Below are 19,889 nucleotides of genomic sequence, written 5' to 3'. Positions count from 1 at the left end.
TGAGTATAGATAATGGCATCCGCTTCCAAACCCTCATTTTCACACAGTGTAACCCTAACTCCACTTAGCTCCATTTCTTTCTTTTCCTGCTTTTCTCTTCCGTGTATGTCCATTCATTTCCTCTAATTGTCTTATGGTAGATTTTAAATCATTTATATGTGTAGACAATGATACCATATCATGTATTTTGAGTTTAAATAACTGTAATTTGAAAGAGAATTTTGCATTGACAATCTTTTCCCCGTTATCTATTCCCATATTTGTGAAGAAGACTTCTCTAAGTCTATTAGGTGAAGTTCTGAATCTGACAAAGATAGTCCTATAATAGACTTAACTTTCTCTTCCCTTTTCTGCCATTGAATTAATTGTTTAGAGTCTTAAGGTGATGGTTCTAATCCTTTTACTAGTTTCCATAAGTTTCTATGCATGAAATTCATTTGGAAGTGCACAATCCAGGTATAAAAGTTTGAACTGTTGAATTTTTCCAAAACTATTTGCTCCATGTTTAAAATAAACAACTACTACGTAATTGTATTGTTACTTGTTAAGTTGGTTTTCTCCATGACTCATGACTCTTGTTCCAGTCTCAGCAGCTGGCTCCACTTCTCAATAGTCCAATTTATTCAGATCCTATTCGCACCTTCTGTTGTGCTTAGAATCGAGTGAATGGAAGAGAAAATCACGACAATAATACAAAAGCCACTAACATACTCTAAAATATAATATAAATAGAATATTTTAAAATTATCCCACCTTCATCACCCTTCCAATTCAAAGCCAATATTAGCTCATACGTGAAGAGACAACCTCTGTAGATCAATTTAATTAAAATATATGCCACACATCACATGGATCGAACTGAAATCAAACTTGGACATTGAGAAGTCGCAACAAGATGATGACCTAGACTTTGAGATGCTGCAACAATAAGATGGAGGTCGCTGCTGCAAGAAAGGACGTACGTTGAGACGCTACTGCAAAAAATAAATGGAGGAGGCCGCTGCAAACGATTTAATTAGTGCTTAAGATTATCTTGTTGACTGCAGATGAACAACAAGGGTCTCATGATCCATTTTTACACGACTATCATGATCTGTGATCCATTGTAAATAAATGAGCCAACAAAACTGGAGAGGCCGCTATACAGAGAAAATGGAGAGACCACTATACAGAGAATTCCATGCAGTGAATTATCCCAATTACTGATAAGATGAGCTTGTCACATTTTCGGGGCCACATAGAAAAAATATTTTTCTATTACATCTTAATCACACAATTACATTAAGTATATATAGTGGTTATAAGATTTAACCAACAAACTCAATTCTTCTCAACAGTCTCACCGATCAACAAACTCAATCCTTCTCAAGAGTCCAATCAACCAACAAACTCAATCCTAAGTATATACTATTGTAAGCAATATTCCAAGTAATCTTAAAAGATGATTTAAGTTAACTATTATAAATTCTAATAGTTAATTATAAATATATAAGTTTTATCCTATTAATTAGAAATAAAGAAATTCTCTCTTCAACTAAGCATATATTGTTTTTTATTATGACAAGGAGTCATTCTTGAAAATGCCTTGTTATATTTACAACCATTTTTGTTTGGGAGATTTGGTCATCAATTACCACAAAAAATCTAAAAAAATCTCTTAAATATTAATGAGAAAGCTCTTCTATTCATCCATTTAAATTTCTTATTAACTAATCTGGAATATTTAACTATATATAATTCTGAAATTTTTAAAAATCAAAGTAGTAGTGAATCTATGAACATTTCCACTTAATCACAATTATGATATTATTATCTAAATTTACATATAACAAAAGCAAAACACTGACACTCATGTATATGCTTAAAATAATATACCTAAATGGGAAAACAAATGGCACTCATCTAACGGGGAATATTTAACACTGTATATGTATAAAACTTAAAATAACAGAGCGAGCAAATTTGAAATTCCAAGCTGAGTCTAAGCATATTTCACTGAATAGCGGTGAACCTTGCACAACCTCTTTTTGGGAAAGACAAATCAAACTAGTTTTTTATTAATGAAAATCCAGTTTTGATATTTGGAAGTCATTTTCATACCAAAACTATTAAAACATAGATACATGAGCATTTTGAAAACAAGCATATGCCGCAGATAAGTATAATAACAATAATGGGTCATAAAAAGACTATAACAACTAAAAACAATGCATAAAAGTCTATCTTCAAAAGTAAATATAAAGTCCGATCGTCATTGCACAACTTTATAGTCATTGGTCACCTTGAAATTCAAGCATCGGACGTGGGATTTAACAGGGTCATGTAGGAAAACAGCGAGGATAAGGGGCACAGTGGCACTCACCGAATTGAAATGAATACTCATTGATAACCTTTGAATTTGAGAATCGTACTTCGAAGTTGGAGTTAATACGAGCATGCTGGAGAACATGAGAGTGCAGGCAAAGCAGTTGGACGTCCACAACTCGACCAAATTTAATAAATTTCCTAACGCCAAGTGGAATTCCTCGAGCCCGACAAGTCATGGCCATCATCGGCCCGAAGTATATCATAAATCCTTCTCGAAGTCCGAAGAATGCCACCCTTCTTCCAGTCTGATTTCGAGAATAGATCGCTGAGAGAATTAATTACAGACCCTTAGTGGAATCACCGCCCTTTACCACCATCCTTACAGTCTGACTTTGGGAGAGGAGCGCTGAGAGAATTAATTACAGTTGCAGGAAGGCTTAGCTGGATAAATCAGAAGCATACGATGTTAATGGAGATAGATGGACCATTAAATGTCTCCATTAATGATGCACAGTTCTCGACTTTGAAGAATACGCTTGTAGGCCCCTTTTGTCAAATTGCAGCCGCTCCCATAGCACAACCATCTTCTCCAACGACCCAACGTGAAGAAAACACTGGCCGCAGCGCCCACGTTTAGAAGCAACAATAAAGAGAATCGTACAGCCCAAATCTGTTGTGAGATGTGGCGGTGATAAAATATAATTTCCAGTGCGCTGTTGAGGGATTAAGTTTTCTCTATTTAAGGGATTTGCTCTGTCATATCCTGGTGCAGTCTGTAGTGTGTTTGATAAGTAGATTCAGTGTTTTCTGCAGTGTGTTGTATACGGAGATTTGGAGAAGATGGCGAGGAGGAGTTTCTGGCGGCTCTGTGTTCTTTGGCTTTTGATGGTGGAGATTGTATTTGCTGTAAGTGGAAAAACTGATCCGGGTGCTGTTGGAGGGAATAATGCGAACCCACCGCCTGCCCCGGCCAGAGGACATGGCGGCGGCGGTGCTCGCGGTGGAGGAAATGGCGGCTCTGGTGGTGGAATCCCGGGGACAGGGACAGGCAATGGGTGGGGCGGTGTGTTTGGAGGGGTGCCGTTCGCTGGAATAATTGGCGGCAGTGTAGGAGGAAGTTTCAGGCCTTACGTCGTGTGTTCGGATCCGGGGCCCTGTTATAAGAAGCGGCTGAGTTGTCCCAAAAGTTGTTTCAAGTCCTCTGGCAAGTGGGGATCCAAGGGGGGCGGCGGTGGTGGCGGCGGTGGTTGCACCATGGACTGCAAGCACAAATGCAGCGCTTACTGCTAGACAAATAAGGACTATATCTATGGTTTTGGGTCTGTTTTTGTTTACAAATATTATATATTAACTAGTGCCAATATAGTGTACAGTTTATTTTGTAATGGAGTGTGGATGAGCTTCTGATGGCTCTGGACTCTTTCAACTTATATGACGAATGGCCTTTAGTGTTTCTGCTAATGGGTGTTGGCCTATGTTCCTCTTATATGGCGCATATAAATAAAAACATGAAATGTTTTGCATGTCTCGTTAGTGTCTCGTGGTGTGAATGCAGTGATGTTTGGTTTTCTGCACCGTCTCCATTGATGTTTAATGTTTTTTCTTGCAATCTTATGAATGTCTGTTTCAACCTAATCTGGATGGCGCTTGTTTTATTGATGTGTGTCACCACGAAAATTTGTACGGGTATCAGAATTTTAGTAGCAAATATAATTGGCCTATCAGAATTCTGCCAAAACGCTATACAATGGAACGTGGGTAACGCGAAAACTAGAGTTCTGTTTTTATGAACATTAGGCTGTGAACATTAGATTAAAATTCATCTCAAATCTGTTGAAATTCGTGTAACAAATTCGTTGAAGCGTAAGCCTCGACACCTTTGTACCTTTTCAAATTTTTGGACCACACTTAGGTAACGCAAAAACTAGATGTTTTATTTTATTTTATTTTCATGAAACATTAGGCTGTGAAAATTAGGTTAAAATTCATGTCAAATTTGTTGAAATTCCTGTAATAAATTCGCTGAAGCCTAAATCTCGGCAATTTGCACCTTTTCAAATTATTGAGTTACACTGGTTAATTAGAAACCCATCTATATGAATTTCTACAATTTTGTACCTTTTCAAATTATTGAATTACACTGGTTAATTATATAGAATTTCTATGTGATTATTGCTGAAAACTATCTAAAATTTGGTTAAAAGATTAGTATTTCATTTTTTTTAATTATAGTTCAATTTTCAATATTTAGTTTGTTTAATTCTCCATAAACCTGATATTGATATATATATATATGAGATCTCGTTCGGAACTCGGAGTATCCTGTATTCCCGATTTAATGTTGTAAGTGTTTTTCCTTTGATTTGTATTTTGCATTTTACTTGTTGGGGATAGAAGCTTGTTGGGGATAGAAGGTTCCTTTAATTTTTTTAAGGAGTGGTTTATAGAGCCCGGGGAATTGTTTGGACGATCTGGCAAAATTAAAAAAAAAAAATTGTACAAGTGTTTGAATCATGTATTGGATAGTAGAAACAGATTCAGCAACCATTAAAATGGTCTTAAAATTATGAATTTTGACAGCTTTTACTTAGATTTACAAAAATCTCTGCCCGATTTTTTCAAAATATAATCCGAATTTCCATAACTTTTTTTAATTGTTCATTTATTATTATTTTTAATTGCTAAATCATCATTTTTTTCTTCACTAAGATTTAATTTTTTTGTCAATGAGATTTTTGATAATAATAATTATTTTTAATTGTTTTATTATTATTATTTTTCTTACTTCTTATATTATTATTATTATTATTTTTAATTGGAATTGTATAATTAGATGGTTGGCAGAATCATCGTTTTTTCCTTCACTAAGATAATAATTATTATAATGATTAGGGGCAATCTTTTTGTTAATGATATTTTTGATAATAATTATTATAATGATGGGAGGCCTATGAATATGGTTGTATTGATTTTCTTTCTAAAATATGAATATTATTCTGTTAATTCTCATTTTAAAAAATTTTCATTAAAAAAATAAAATAAAATGATTTAAATAAAATAAAATGATTTAATGATTTTTTTGAAAAAGATATTTATATATATTTTTAATTATAATGTTTTAAATTTTTGTAACTTATTTTTATTAAAATATATATTTTTAATAACTTGAATTATTTATTTTTATTTTTGGATGTAAATTTTTAAATAGATTTGAAAAGTTTTTATCATTTAATTTTAATAATTTCTAAAAAATTTTATGTTTAAATTTTAATTAATTTAATTAATAATATTTACAATTTACTTTGTCCTTTTCAGAGCTATCTGTTGAGAGATGTATATAGATCATTTAACATATTAAAAATATTGTATTGTTTTAATTATATAACATATTTAGACTTCAATTATTTTTTCCTACAATAGTTAGTCTTCCTTATTTATAAACTCTAATCCAATCCCAGTTCCATAAATTCTTTGTATAATAAGAATTTTAATAATATCACTTTTTATGATCTTAGATTGTTCCTGTTTTCGTTATTTTTTTTTAATCATTTGAAAGAAGATCTTAAAAAATTTCAATAGGTAGTTTTTTCTGTTTTTTTTTAATCAATTTGAATCTTATGTTTTTTTTAAACTATCAGAAAACTTATCATTATTTAGTTGGCAAATCAGCAATGAAGACAGTTATATCTGGTTGCTATTAGTGAAGGTTGATTTATCACCCCATCTAAAATGACGTACTACTGATCTGTGAAGGGGCAACCTTTCACTCCACCCAAATACATATGAATCTTGAATCATTAACTTATTTCCTTGAAAAAAAACTAACTTTTAACCAAACAAAAATAATTTTAAAACTTAAATAACCCATTTATAATTTATAAATTTATATTATTACTTATAATTATGAAACTTTCTGCATTTATTGCAAACTTCTTTCTTAAGGTAATTTTACCGTGTCACTTCCCTGCGCCTTTCGATAGAAATGATTAGGGTTTTAACCGTACGGTTTGCTTTGTACTATCTTGGTTTCAATTCTTCAATTATCTTTAAATTCGCATTTTCTTTGAAATTTATTTTTCGTTTCATCTGGATGTAACTCATTGCCAATGAAAAATGAAAGTCTTAATAATCTTTTGGATTATAAAAAGTTTTTATAATATTAATTTATTTTTGTTATATTCAAATTTTAGTTTTTTCATATTTTTGATATTTTTTTTTCCATACATTTCGATATTTTGTTTTTCATATATTATTTTGTTTTAAATTTTCCATATTATACTAATTAATTAATATATATATATATTTTATTTTTCATATAATTTTATTATTTTATTTTAGATTTTTTCATATTATACTGAGATATATATATTTTTGAATATTGTTAAAAATATATTTGGATATCCGTTTTTATAACGGTCTTGAAATTACAATCATGAGTCAGTTTAGTAAAAAGGTTTATTTTGTTAAAACTAAACTAATATTTTAATGTCCTTCAAATTAAAAATAGAGATTAAAAATAATTTATAAAACCCAAAAAAATCTGGACTTAAAATCGAATCCAGAAGTCAACTTTGTTAATTTGGACTTCAAGCATCGCAAGTCTTAGGACCACGCTCGACATGCAACATGCCAACCCTAGGGAGGAGACCACGGGACATTGTTTTCGAAAGAAAGCCATTTTTACAGTGTAGAGGTTGTAAATGCCATGTATTTGTACCGAGCCACCACATTTGTGTGCGCTGTGTTGAGCAATGCACTTTAAGTTTTTTTTCAGTGTAGAGGTTGTAAATGCCATGTATTTGTACCGAGCCACCACATTTGTGTGCGCTGTGTTGAGCAATGCACTTTAAGTTTTTTTTAAATGGGAGGGGCTACTTTCCTATAGAAGTATTATGGGTTTTTTTTTTTTACATATTTAATACAAATATGTGTCAGAACATGCTGACAGCCGTCTCCTTGAACCAAATATCACATTCTAGCATCGGGTCTTCATGGAGTGTAATACGCTGCAGCCACAACTCTGCATGACTCTATCGCAGTCGAGGGGCATGCAAACGAACCGCCCCGACCCGCCCCTACCGATATGGGCCCTGATTTTTGAATATTTGGGGAATCAACAATCAAATTTAAGCTCAAGGATGCCAAGCTGTTTTTTCTGCTTTAGCTAGAATGCTAATAATTTGTATTTTTTTAAAATATTAATTAACTTAAATAAAATATTTATAAAATTTTAAACATGTATAGAATTTTGAATTAATAAAAAATTAATAAATCAAATTCAAATTATTACAACTAACAAAAAAAAAATATGAAGTAAATTTGAAACAAAAACTGAAAAAATATTTAATTTAAAAAAAAAAATAAAAAAATTGAGATTGCCAAAATATTTAATCTTGAAAAAAATTTCAAAAAATAAGATATAAAAACATACCGATAAAAAATGGAAAATTCAAAATTCAAGACAGGACATTATTTCCAGTCAGTCATTCGCTGGCTTGTGAAACGGCGTTACAAAGACGGGGCAGGATCGCTGAGAGAATTAATTACAGTTACAGAAAGGGCTTAGCTGGATAAATACGAAGGGTGGATGTTAATGGAGATAGATGGACCATTAAATGTATCCATTCATGATGCACAGTTCTAGAAGTTGAAGAATACGCTTGTAGGCCCCTTTTGTCAAATAGCAGCGGCTCCCATTGCACACCCATCTTCTCCACCGACCCAACCTGGAAAAAAATCTGGCAGCAGCGCCCATGTCTAGAATTGGTATACTCATTTTGGGAAGCAACCATAAAGAGAATCGTACACTCCAAATCTGTTGTTGTGAGATGTGGTGGTGATAAAATACAATTTTTTTATTGTATTGTTAAGGGATTAAGTTTTTGTCTATGAGTTTTAGATTGATGGAAAATAAGTGCATTGTTAAGGCACTCTTTGTGATAGGTTACTGGTTCAAATTCATGAGGTTTTAGATTGACGATGAATGGGTGCACTGTTAAGGCACTCCTTATGATAAGTCACTCATTCAAATAAATCGTGAATGTTTACCTAAAAAAAATTAAATTTTCTCTATTTAAAAAATTCTCTTTCATTTCATTGTGCAGATTGTAGAGTGTTTGTCAAGTAGATTTAGTTTTTTCTGCAGTCTTCTATACAGAGATTTGGAGATGATAGCGAGGAGGAGTTTGTGTCGGCTCTGTGTTGTCTGGCTTTTGATGGTGAAGACTGTATTTGCTGCAAGTGGAAAAAATGACCCGGGCGCTGTTGGAGGGAAGATTGCGAACGCGCCGCCTGGGTGCTCGCGGTGGAGGAAATGGCGGCTGTGGAATTCCTGGGACAGGGACGGGAATTAGTCTATGAAAAGAAGTTAAATTCATCACAGTTCTGTCGAATGCAATACAACGGAACTCGCGTAAATCGACGAATAAAGTTAATTAATAATCAATAAAATTTTAGCCGAACAAACTTAATTAATAAAAAATTAGGCTAGTCGGTTGAAATTCATTTCGAGGGCTGGATTTTATCGCGGAACAAATTCGTTGAAGTGAAACCATTTTTCAAATTATTATAGCTGCAGCGGACAGGATATATTGTATTGTTTTTTCGCTTGATCAATTATTAGTTTGTTTTGATTGTTGCAGTATATATTGTGTTATTTCACGCTTAAGCCATTATTAGTTTGTTTCGATTATAAAAAAAAATTATATTTTTTTTAATAATTTTTTCTGATTTTGAATTTTATTATTATTTTTATAATGTTTTAATAGGAATTGTCTTTAGTGTGACTTTTTGGAGATTCCGGTGACGGAATCCGGCAGAAAAAATTGAGGTTAAATCTTGATTTGTATTATTTAAAATGGTTTTTTAACTGCATATTTGGATTCAACAACCTGAAAAATCCCTAGGACGCTTTGATTGTGCAGAAATCACCTATCAAACTTGCAATTTCAATAAATTGCTGCCGGATTTTAGAGAAATTTGACCGGAAAAAGCCACCGGAAATGCTTCCAAAAAGTCGCACTAAAGACTACACCGTTTTAATATATTTATTTCAAATTTCATTGGTTTATTTTTATTTTGTAATGATTATATATGTATTTTAAAATTTTTGGTTGGTTGTATTATCAAATTTTTATGTACACGCTGGTCTTAATTTATTATTTGACTTTCAATAATATTTTCATTTTGGAGATGTCAATTACCTCTTTGACATTATTGGTGAATGTCACAGTTATATGAGGAATCTAATCAGCATAGTCTATCGATTCTACGTTTTGAAAAGTCGATGACCATTTTTTTTTTTCTTCGCCTTTCTAGTCATCTAACATCTTTTTATTGAGCACACCTATCTTGCCCGTACTTGTGGTCTCTGGTAAAGGCTATCTCCATTTTCGGTCTCGGCATAGTCTCCACCCAACATCTTGTTGCCATAGTTATGCTGGATAACCATCACATAGCCATCCATTGATAGAACACATGACCTTGGATTCACATCTCAAAAGCTTTTCGCAAATTTGAATTTTGAAGTCACATTGATCCCTCTATAGGAGACCTCCTTAAACGTGTTGTTGCTTGGAAGTGCCTCTTCAAATGAAAATAACAACAATGGAGAATGCAATCCCACAAAACAAATATCTGAAACAAAATCTATCAACAACCCACAAGTTACTTATTGTGAATCCTCCTTCTTGTGGTGGCGATGACAATAATAGTAGTAAAACATGTCCCACATGTCATCAATAATGCTTGTTTGATGATAGTGGAAATGTAGAAGAAAGGGAGGTGAAGGAGTGCGGTGGAAGACATGAAACCTATCGACAAGAGAATCAACAGAACAAGAAGTTACAACTTCAAGAAATGACGCAGATTAGTATTGACCAACTTAGGCTAAATTTTAATGAGGTGTGTGGCTTCTCTTACTCATCGTTGTCTTGCTTTGTTTGCTCAGAGATGCGATACACCTCACTGGAATTTTACATATGTTGCTCAATGCTGCTCTGCTTCATTTCTTGAAGCCGTAACTTCTTGTTCCATTGATTCTATTGTCAATAGTTTTGTTGTTTTCCACCGCACTCCTTCACCTCCTTTCTTTTCTAGATTTCCATTGTCATCAAATAAGCATTAGCGATGACATGTGGGACATGTTGTGCTACTATTGTTGCCATCACCACAACTAGAAGGAGGATTCACAAACTAGTAAACATTGGGTTGTTGATAGATTTTGTTTTAGAGCTCTGTTTTGTGGGACCGCATTCTCCACTGTTATTCTCATTTGAAGAAGCGCTTCCAGGCGATGACAAGTTTAAGGAGGTCTCCCACTGATTATTTACGGAGGGCACGATGTGGTGACCTAAAAATTCAAAATTCAAATTTGCGGGAAATATTTTGAGATGTAAATCCAAGGTTAGATGTTCCATTCATGGATGGCTATGTGATGGTCATCTAGCATAACCATGGCGACAAGATGTTGGACAGAGACTATGTCGGGACTGAAAACAGATAACCCACTGGTTACACATTTGTGAATCCTCCTTCTAGTGGTGGTGATGGTGACAATAGTAGCACAACACGTCCCACATGTCATCGATAATTCTTGTTTGATGACAGTGGAAACGTAGAAGAAAGGGAGGTGAAGGAGTGCGGTGGAAGACATGAAACCTATCGACAAGAGAATCAACGAAACAAGAAGTTACAACTTCAAGAAATGGTGCAGATTAGCATTGGGAAACATATGCTAAATTCTAGTGAGGTGTGTGGCTTCTCTTACTCATCGGCGTCTTGCTTCGTTTGCTCAGAGATGCAATACACCTCACTAGAATTTTGTATCTGTTGCTCAATGCTTCTCTACTCTATTTCTTGAAGCTGTAACTTCTTGTTCCATTGATTCTCTTATTAATAGGTTTGTTGTTTTCCACCTCACTCATTGGCCCCCCTTTTTTCTACATTTCCACTGTCATCAAATAAGCATTAGCAATGACATGTGGGACATGTTGTGCTACTATTGTTTCCATCACCACCACCAGAAGTAGGATTAACAAATTAGTAACTAGTGGGTTGTTGATAGATTTTGTTTCAGAGCTCTGTTTTGTGGGGATGCATTCTCCATTGTTATTCTCGTTTTAAGAAGTGATTTCAGGTGATGACAAGTTCAAGGAGGTCTCCTATTGATTATTGATGGAGGGCATGATGTGGTGACTTCAAAATTCAAATTTGCAGGAAATATTTTGAGATGTAAATCCAGGGTTAGATGTTCCATCGATGGATGGCTATGTGATGGTCATCTAGCATAACCATGGCGACAAGATGTTGGATAGAGACTACATAGGGTTTGAAAATAGAGAACCCAATGATTACTCATTTGTGAATCCTCCTTCTGGTGGTAGTGATGGCAATAATAGTAGCACAACATGTCCCACATGTCATCGCTAATGCTTGTTTGATGACAGTGGAAGACATGAAACCTATTGAAAAGAGAATCAACGGAACAAGAAGTTACAACTTCAATAAATGGTGCAGATTAGCATTGGGAAACATAAGCTAAATTCTAGTGAGGTGTGTGGCTTCTCTTACTCATCGGTGTCTTGCTTCATTTTCTCAAAGATGCCATACACTTCACTAGAATTTTGCATCTGTTGCTCAATATTGCTCTGCTTTATTTCTTGAAGTCGTATCTTCTTGTTCCATTGATTCTTTTGTCAATAGGTTTGTTGTTTTCCACTGCACTCTGCGGCCTTCCTTTTTTCTACATTTCCATTGTCATCAAACAACCATTAGCGATGACATGTGGGACATGTTGTGCTACTATTGTTGCCATCACCACCACCAGAAGGAGGGTTCACAAACTAGTAAATTAGTAGGTGTATTCCGTACTCATAAGTATTGGTGAAAAGAAAGTGGGTAGCGGTGCCGCACCTGCCTATGTGTGGTTGAAATACCACTGCCAGGATAGGGGTGTGACAGTTGGTATCAGAAAAATACTTGGAGCATTTGGGCTTACTTGATGATGAAGCCAAAGTAAAAGTAGTTTCTCAATTCTTGGCAAATGATGCTAAGATGTGGGGGCAAAGAAAGATTGATTAGATATCCAATGGTGATGTTGAGGAAATATCTACTTGGGAAGACATGAAGAAATTTTGCAAACTCATTTCAGCCCATTAGATGAGACTTGGGATGCAAGGACAAAGATTAAGTATATGAAGTGAACAAGGAATCTACTGGCATATCAACAAGAGTTCTCGAGTGTGATCTTGGAGTTACCTAATATGGTGAAAAAGGACAAGGTGTTCAATTTCATCATAAGATTGAAACCTTTGGTACGTAATGAGGTAAATAGGCAGAATATCAAGACACTAGAGGAAGAATTTGCAGCAATTGATCGCTTGGTAGAACATTACGATGAAGGAACCGAAGAGAGAAAGAAGACGACATATAAGCCAAAGAGAAGTCTACGAAAGAGGAGCCTTCAAGATTGAATGATAAGTCGAAGACAAAGAAGCCTCTAAAATGTTGGATTTGTGAAGAACCACACACGTGAAGGATTGTCCTTCAAGACTGAAAGTGGAAGTAGTAGCACAAGTCGATGCGAAGAAGAAGAAAGAAGAACCATTCGTTGGAGTGATGCAAATTCTGTGCGCTGCAGTAGTATGGAAGTAGTCTCACGACGGGATCCTGAAAGGAACAAGTTGGAGTATGTGGAAGTGAAGATTGGGCAAGGCACTATACTCACTATGGTGGATAGTGGTACGACTCATAAATTCATGAGGGAAGACACTGCGAGGAAGATTGGGTTGAAGTTTATACCAGCTCAAGCACAGTTGAAAGCAATGAATTATCCACTCGATTCAGTGATTGGTATAATAGAGAAAGTGGATGTGAGCATAGGTGAATGGACGGGGAAAATCGATTTCAAAATTGTGCGGATAGATGACTATGAAGTTGTAGTGGGTATGGAATTTATGAAACAATTTGAAGCTATGATGGTACCGCACTTGGAGAAATTGTACATTTACGATGGGTGGGATGATGATCCTATTGGAATATCAACCGTGGGAGCTACGACAACTGAGTGTAAATTGACAACAATTAATGTGGAGGAAGTCAAGCAGGATGAAGAAATATATAAGAGGTTGTCTTTTGCAAAGGAAAATCTTATGCAACATTCACATGTGATTAGAGCATTGTTTGATAGTATCTTGGACTTGACGAGAAGACTAGAGGTAGCGGAAGGAGATGAAGATGTTAAACCCGAAGTTCAGGTAGAAAGTCAGGAAGCATACATGCAGAGATTGGAGGAGGAAGATCCAGACAGGTGGATTGAGCTATTAGTTGAGGAAGAGGGAGAGCCTTCAGCCTCCACTTCCTCCCTCTCTTCTTAGACTGACATGGAGATGAGGCTCATTGTTAGTTGCTCATGGCAGTGAGTCTCCTATATTTTGAGCAGACATCCGGGGCGAGATGGACACGATTGGCAGCAGGATGCAGAGATGAGTCATGATGATGTAGGGAGCATGCATTCTTGTGGAGGTGATGTACAGTTGGATTAGCTACCCAACTAGTCACCAACACGAGGGGATCCAACACATGATTTTCTTGTAGAGTTTGACATATCGATGGCATGAGGCAGGTCATAGGTGGATACATCTGGGTGCCTATACTTATGGTCTTAGCGATGGTGGTTGCTGGGATGGTGTTGTCGAGGATGACAACATTTTCAGAGTGGTGGAGTATGTCAGGTCCACGAGTTGACATAGTTATGTGCGACGAGATGTGTCATACGAAAACTTGGGTTTGTGTGATGAGTTGTGCAAACCCGATTTTATGCGACAAGTTGTGCGGAGGGCGAGTTTGGTTTTATGCGATGGTGGGCGACACCGGTTAAAAACGATAAGTTGACATGGCGACGAGTCAACACGAGAGTCGAAAAATGAAAGGTAAAATTGGCTAAGTGTTGGGCATCATGGAGATCTTATACGGTTGGACGACATGTAGTTGGGCCGATGTGTGGGCAAGCCAACACATGGTTGGGCCGAACTGAATGATGGGCGATATGGTGGAATGAATGGTTGGCTTGGAGGAGGGTCGAAGGCCTCTAACATTTGGGTGCCATGTATATATTGAAATGGATGACTTGTTAGAAGAACGTCCAAGCAAACTCAAGCGATAAACATCCACAAGATTTAGGCGAGCAAGAGCAAGCATAAGAAAAGGGCAAAAGCGTAGGCGCAAGGAGGCAGAGCCAAGGGGTGAAGCAGCCGTAGCCAGAGGGAAGTCTGAACGAGTGATGAATGGGCATGCAGACACGACTTGTGCGAGCACACACAACTCGTCGTGTAGGCAGATGCAAGTGGGCGTGTCAACCTGGAAGGGCGGGAAGACATGACCCGAAAGGCAAGTTGGGCAGACGAGCTGTAGAGGATGGGCTTGAATGAATGACCTGACGAGTTGCGGTGAATGAGCAATGAGTCGGGCAAGCGAGTTGCAGAACAATTAGGCATTGCTGAATGGTGGGCGGCCCGACTCAGTGAGTTGGGTGACCTAACCCAGTGAATGACGAGTTGAGGTGAACGAACGAGCTGCAGAGTTGGGCACCACTGAACGGTAGGCGACCTGACTCGACGAGTTGGGCGACCCGACCCGGTGAGAAACCCAACATGGGGAGTAGTCAAGCTGTGATTTTGAAGGCAAGTGGGAGGGTGTAACTTGGAAGCTTTGCTAAAGGAAAACTTGAGGTTTCCAAGCAAAGGAAAATTGTATACTTGTAAAAATTATTATTGAACTGTTATTACTGATTGGGTAGACTATATTTGGGGAGTTTCCCCTCCCATTGAAGAAAAGTGTATTTCCGCTATGCATATGAATGATGTTACGATGATGTGAAGAATATGTGAATGTTTATTTACATTGTGTAATAATACTAAGTATTGAAGAGTAGGCGTATTCCGTACTCATTATTGGTGAAAATAAAGTGGGTAAAGGTGTCACACCTGCCAATGTGCGGTTGAAATATCACCCTCTAGGATAGGGGTGTTACAGTTATGTTAGGTCCATGAGCTGACATAGTTATGTGCGACGAGACGAGTCGGAGGCAAACTTAGTTTTGTGCGACGAGTCGAAGGCAAACTCGGTTTTGTGTGACGAGTTGAAGGCAAACTCAGTTTTATGCGACGAGTTGTGCGGAGGGCGAGTTTGGTTTTATGCAATAGTGGGCAACATCGGTTAAAGGTGACGAGTTGACATGGCGATGAGTCAACACGAGAGTCGAAAAACTGAAAGGTAAAATCAACTAAGTGTTGGGCGCCATGGTGACCTTATACGGTTAGACAACATGTAGTTGGGCCAATGTGTGGGCGATCCAACATGTAGTTGGGTCGACCTAAACGATGGGCGATATGGTGGAATGAATGGTTAGCTTAGAGGAGGGCCGATCCCCTCTAACAACTGGGTGCCGTGTATATATAGGAGATGGACAACTTGGTAGAAGAACATCCAAGAAAACTCAAGCGATAAACATCCAAGAGATTTGGGTGAGAAAGAGTAAGCATAAACAAAGGGTGAAGGTGTAGGCGGATGAAGGCAGAGCCAAGGGCCGAAGTAGCCGCAGCGAAAGGGAAGTTTGAATGAGTGCTGAACGGGTGTGAAAAAATGGCCTGGGCGAGCGCACACAACTCGACGTGTAGGTAGGCGCATGTGGGTGCATTGACCCGGATGGGCGGGAACCAACTGTCACATCCCTATCTTGGCGGTGGTCTTTCAATTGCACATAGGCAACTGTGGCACTACAAACCACTTTCTTTTCACCAATAATTATGAATACGGGATATGCCTAACTCTTCAACACTTAGTTTAGTTTATTTTCTGTTTCTTCTACTAAGTATTATTACGCAATGTAAATAAGGATTCACATATTCTTCACATCATCATAACATTCTTCATATTCATAGAGAAAATACAATTTTCTTCAATGGGAGGGGCAACTCCCTAATTATAGAGTCTACCCAATCAGTAATAACAGTTCAATAATTTTTACAAGTGTACAATTTTCCTTTGCTTGGAAACCGATTCACAAGCTAGTAACCAGTGGGTTGTTGATAGATTTTGTTTTAGAGCTATATTTTTTGGGGCTGCATTCCCCACTATTGTTATTCTCATTTGAAGAAGCGCTTCCAGGTGATGACAAGTTTAAGGAGGTCTCCCAATGATTATTTATGGAGGGCACGATCTGGTGACTTTGAAATTCAAAATTCAAATTTGCGGGAAAGATTTTGAGACGTAAATCTAAGGTTAGATGTTCCATCGATGGATGGCTATGTGATGTTCATCCAACATAACCATGGCGACATGGTGTTGGACAGAGACTACGTCAGGACCGAAAACAGAAAACCCACTGGTTACTCATTTGTGAATCCTCCTTCTGGTGGTGGCGATGGAAACAATAGTAGCACAACATGTCCCACATGTCATCACTAATGCTTGTTTGATGATAGTGGAAACGTAGAAGAAAGTGAGGCGAATGAGTGTGATGGAAGACAAGAAAGATGTTGACAAGAGAATCAACATAACAAGAAGTTACAACTTCAAGAAATGACGCAGATTAGCATTTGGAAACATACACTAAATTATAATGAGGTGTGTGGATTCTCTTACTCATCGGTGTCTTGCTTCGTTTGCTCAGAGATGCCAAACACTTCATTTGAATTTTGCATCTGTTGCTCAATGCTGCTCTGCTTTATTTCTTGGATCCTTTGCTTCTTGTTCCATTGATTCTCTTGTCAATAGGTTTGTTGTTTCCCACCGCACTCCTTCACCTTCCTTTTTTCTACATTTCCACTATCATCAAACAAGCATTAGCGATGATGTGGGACATGTAGTGCTACTATTGTTGCCATCACCACCACAAGAAGGAGGATTCATAAACTAGTAACCAATGGGTTGTTGATAGATTTTGTTTTAGACCTCTGTTTTGTGGGGCTGCATTCTCCACTTTTTTTATTCTCATTTGAAGTAGTGCTTCCAGGCGATGAAAATTTTAAGGATATATCCTACTGATTATTTACGAAGGGAACGATGTGGTGACTTCAAAATTCAAAATTCAAATTTGCGGGAAAGATTTTGAGATGTAAATTTGGGGTCAGATGTTCCATTGATGGATGGCTAAGTGATGGTCATCCAGCATAACCATAGTGACAGGATGTTGGACGGAGACTACGTTGGGACTGGAAACAGAGATATCCGTTGTTGGAGACAACGAATATGCACGAGATGGGTATGCTCATCGAGGAGATGTCAGATGGCGATCAATATTCTGGAGCTATAGATCCATTAATGCATTAGGGTAGTATATGCCACTCATTGGATTTTGGAAAGTACAAAATCCAACAGGTGGCATACACTGCCCCTGTGCATTAATGGAGTTATAGCTCCATAAATATTGGTTGCAATGTTAGATGGCCATAAAAGTGAAAAAAATGGTCATCGCCTTTTCAAAACATAGAATCGATAAACTACTTGGGTGACCTATTTGCGCACTATCACATCATTTCCATCCCTCATCAAATGATGAGCACCTTCACACAATCCTGTTGTGACTACATGGGTCCTGCCTAGATCATGACCTGAATTTTCCCTCTTGCTGACTAGTTCGTCTCGCTATTTACGTGTTGTTTCCCCAGTCTCTTCGCCATGCAAATGACACGTACACACCAAACCATACTTAAGTAAATGAATTCAATTGAATGGTTTTTAATGATGTCCACGAGACCTCACGGTCTAAGGGACTGCCAACTATCAACTTAGACCATATTTAGATTCTTTTCCATGTTGATTTTGCTGTTATGGATCTGGAGTAAGAAATTTGCTATTTTGTGAAGTCTTGCCTCTTCAAAAATCTCATTGAGACTATTCACCTTTAGATTGTTATCAAACCGATGACAAATACCTTCATACACATCACATTCTTTGATAAAATTCCATTTTGTTTCTACCACTTCTCTGCTGAAAAAAATGCAAGTTTGTTCTTCCCATTCTTCTTTAGGGATCGTCCATTTATTAGTTTCACATCTTAGATGATGGGAGCTAGTCCTCAATTGTGCAATTAAAATTTTATCTTTTAGCTTGATTGAAGAACTCAAATACTCTTTATCATGATGCTTCCAAGAGGAGTTAAATTCTTTGACATAATATACATTTTTTTTGCTTATTTGTTTTGTCCACATGTCAATCCTAAATTTTTCTAACACCCACTTTTTTATCTCCTCCTTAGCATGAGGACATTCATGTAGATTTTGTTGGCATTATGATACAAGTGTTGTCCTTCATGGAAACTCACTCTAGGTCAGTTTAGTTTTGATAAAAGGAAACTCACAGTATAACAGGTATATTCAGAGGTAACAGGGCAGTGGTACAGAAGAACAAGAAGATGGAACTAAGGTCTACTAATCAGAATAAAGAAGTTGAAGGAAAAGGTTGAAGTAAAGAAATTTAAGAAGTATATGCAGGTCCACTTAGTCAAAATAGCTTATACACGTTGGTCCACAAAACAAAAAGAGCGTATACGTATACACACACTCTCACAAGAGGAAAATCACGTACAGGTTGGAAAATTAAGAGTAGAGAATACTAGGGGTCAATACCATGGTATTAGCCCACAATATTGAGCGGAGTAACGACTATTTGATCCCGCCCAAGAATACCACGGGTCACTAAGTGGTTTTGGTCCGAGGTATTGAGAAAGGCCAAAAACTATATAAGGAGGAGAAGATCATAAGGCCAAGTGTGCAAGTGAATGGGTTTCTAAGGAATACTTCTATCTGAAGTATATTTTATGTTGTAGGGGCTATGTTGGTGATTTGATCTGAAATATTTATGTGCACCTTGAATTCAATGTTGGATCAGGATCATGAGACTTGAAATGACTTATCATTGAATGATCTGATATCGGTTGGGCTAGATCTGATTATGTACACTTGTTTTATTCTTTAAATGTCATGATATGGGTTTGTCTGAAGTTTGGAATTGCAACAAAGTTATGAGCCAATATTTTCAGATCTGTATGTTGGTTCGTCTCGGTAAAAGCGCGTGTACATGTAGGTTCTACTCTTCCAAGTAGCGTATACAAAAGAAAAGCCTTTTTCTTCAAATCTAACTAATCTATCTGATCAGTTCTGTTGTTTTACTGTTGTCTGTCAATGAAGTCTTCTTAGATCTGAATGTAAAACTAAATGCATAAGGAGTTTGGTATCTGATTGATTGATTGTATAAGTGAGAAGGGTGATATCTGCTATTGCCTATGTAAAGCTCTGTAAATAGACAATATATGGTCAACATAATACTGGTTGGTATAAACTTGATTTAGAAATTTTATGTTTCAGTAGTTTTGGAGGTATACGCAGGTTTGATTACAGGAAGTAGCGTATACACGCAAGGTAGGGTTCAGTAAAGTAGCGTATACATTCTGATGCATGATTTTTGAGGTTGTAGCTAGTTCTGAATGATGATGCAGGTTTCTGGGTTCAGCATAGTGTTCTAGTGACAATGATCTGATTGTTCATATTAACTGATTGTTGGTTGATGCAGTTTGAGTTTCA

The 19,889-nt window shown here is 36.8% G+C and overlaps 1 protein-coding gene across 1 annotated transcript; it reads left to right on the top strand.

Moving 5' to 3' along the window:
- The first annotated feature begins 2,949 nt into the window (after positions 1–2,949).
- On the top strand, positions 2,950–3,835 carry LOC149210287 (uncharacterized). The gene has a single exon (XM_089396674.1). It carries the CDS (start codon positions 3,148–3,150, stop codon positions 3,595–3,597), a length of 450 nt encoding a protein of 149 aa, XP_089252800.1. The 5' UTR covers positions 2,950–3,147; the 3' UTR covers positions 3,598–3,835.
- The last annotated feature ends 16,054 nt before the right edge of the window (positions 3,836–19,889 follow it).

The sequence above is a fragment of the Pinus tabuliformis genome, chromosome 1_2 (assembly GCF_031772625.1).
Source record: "Pinus tabuliformis cultivar Carrire ecotype Pingquan chromosome 1_2, CPIR1, whole genome shotgun sequence".
NCBI lineage: Eukaryota > Viridiplantae > Streptophyta > Pinopsida > Pinales > Pinaceae > Pinus > Pinus tabuliformis.
The sequence above is the reverse complement of the archived record's forward strand: the minus strand, read 5'-3'. Positions and strand labels throughout refer to the sequence as shown.

Excerpts from the sequence above, each read along its gene's own strand:
- LOC149210287 (XM_089396674.1), top strand. The coding sequence starts at position 3,148 with ATGGCGAGGAGGAGTTTCTGGCGGCTCTGTGTTCTTTGGCTTTTGATG.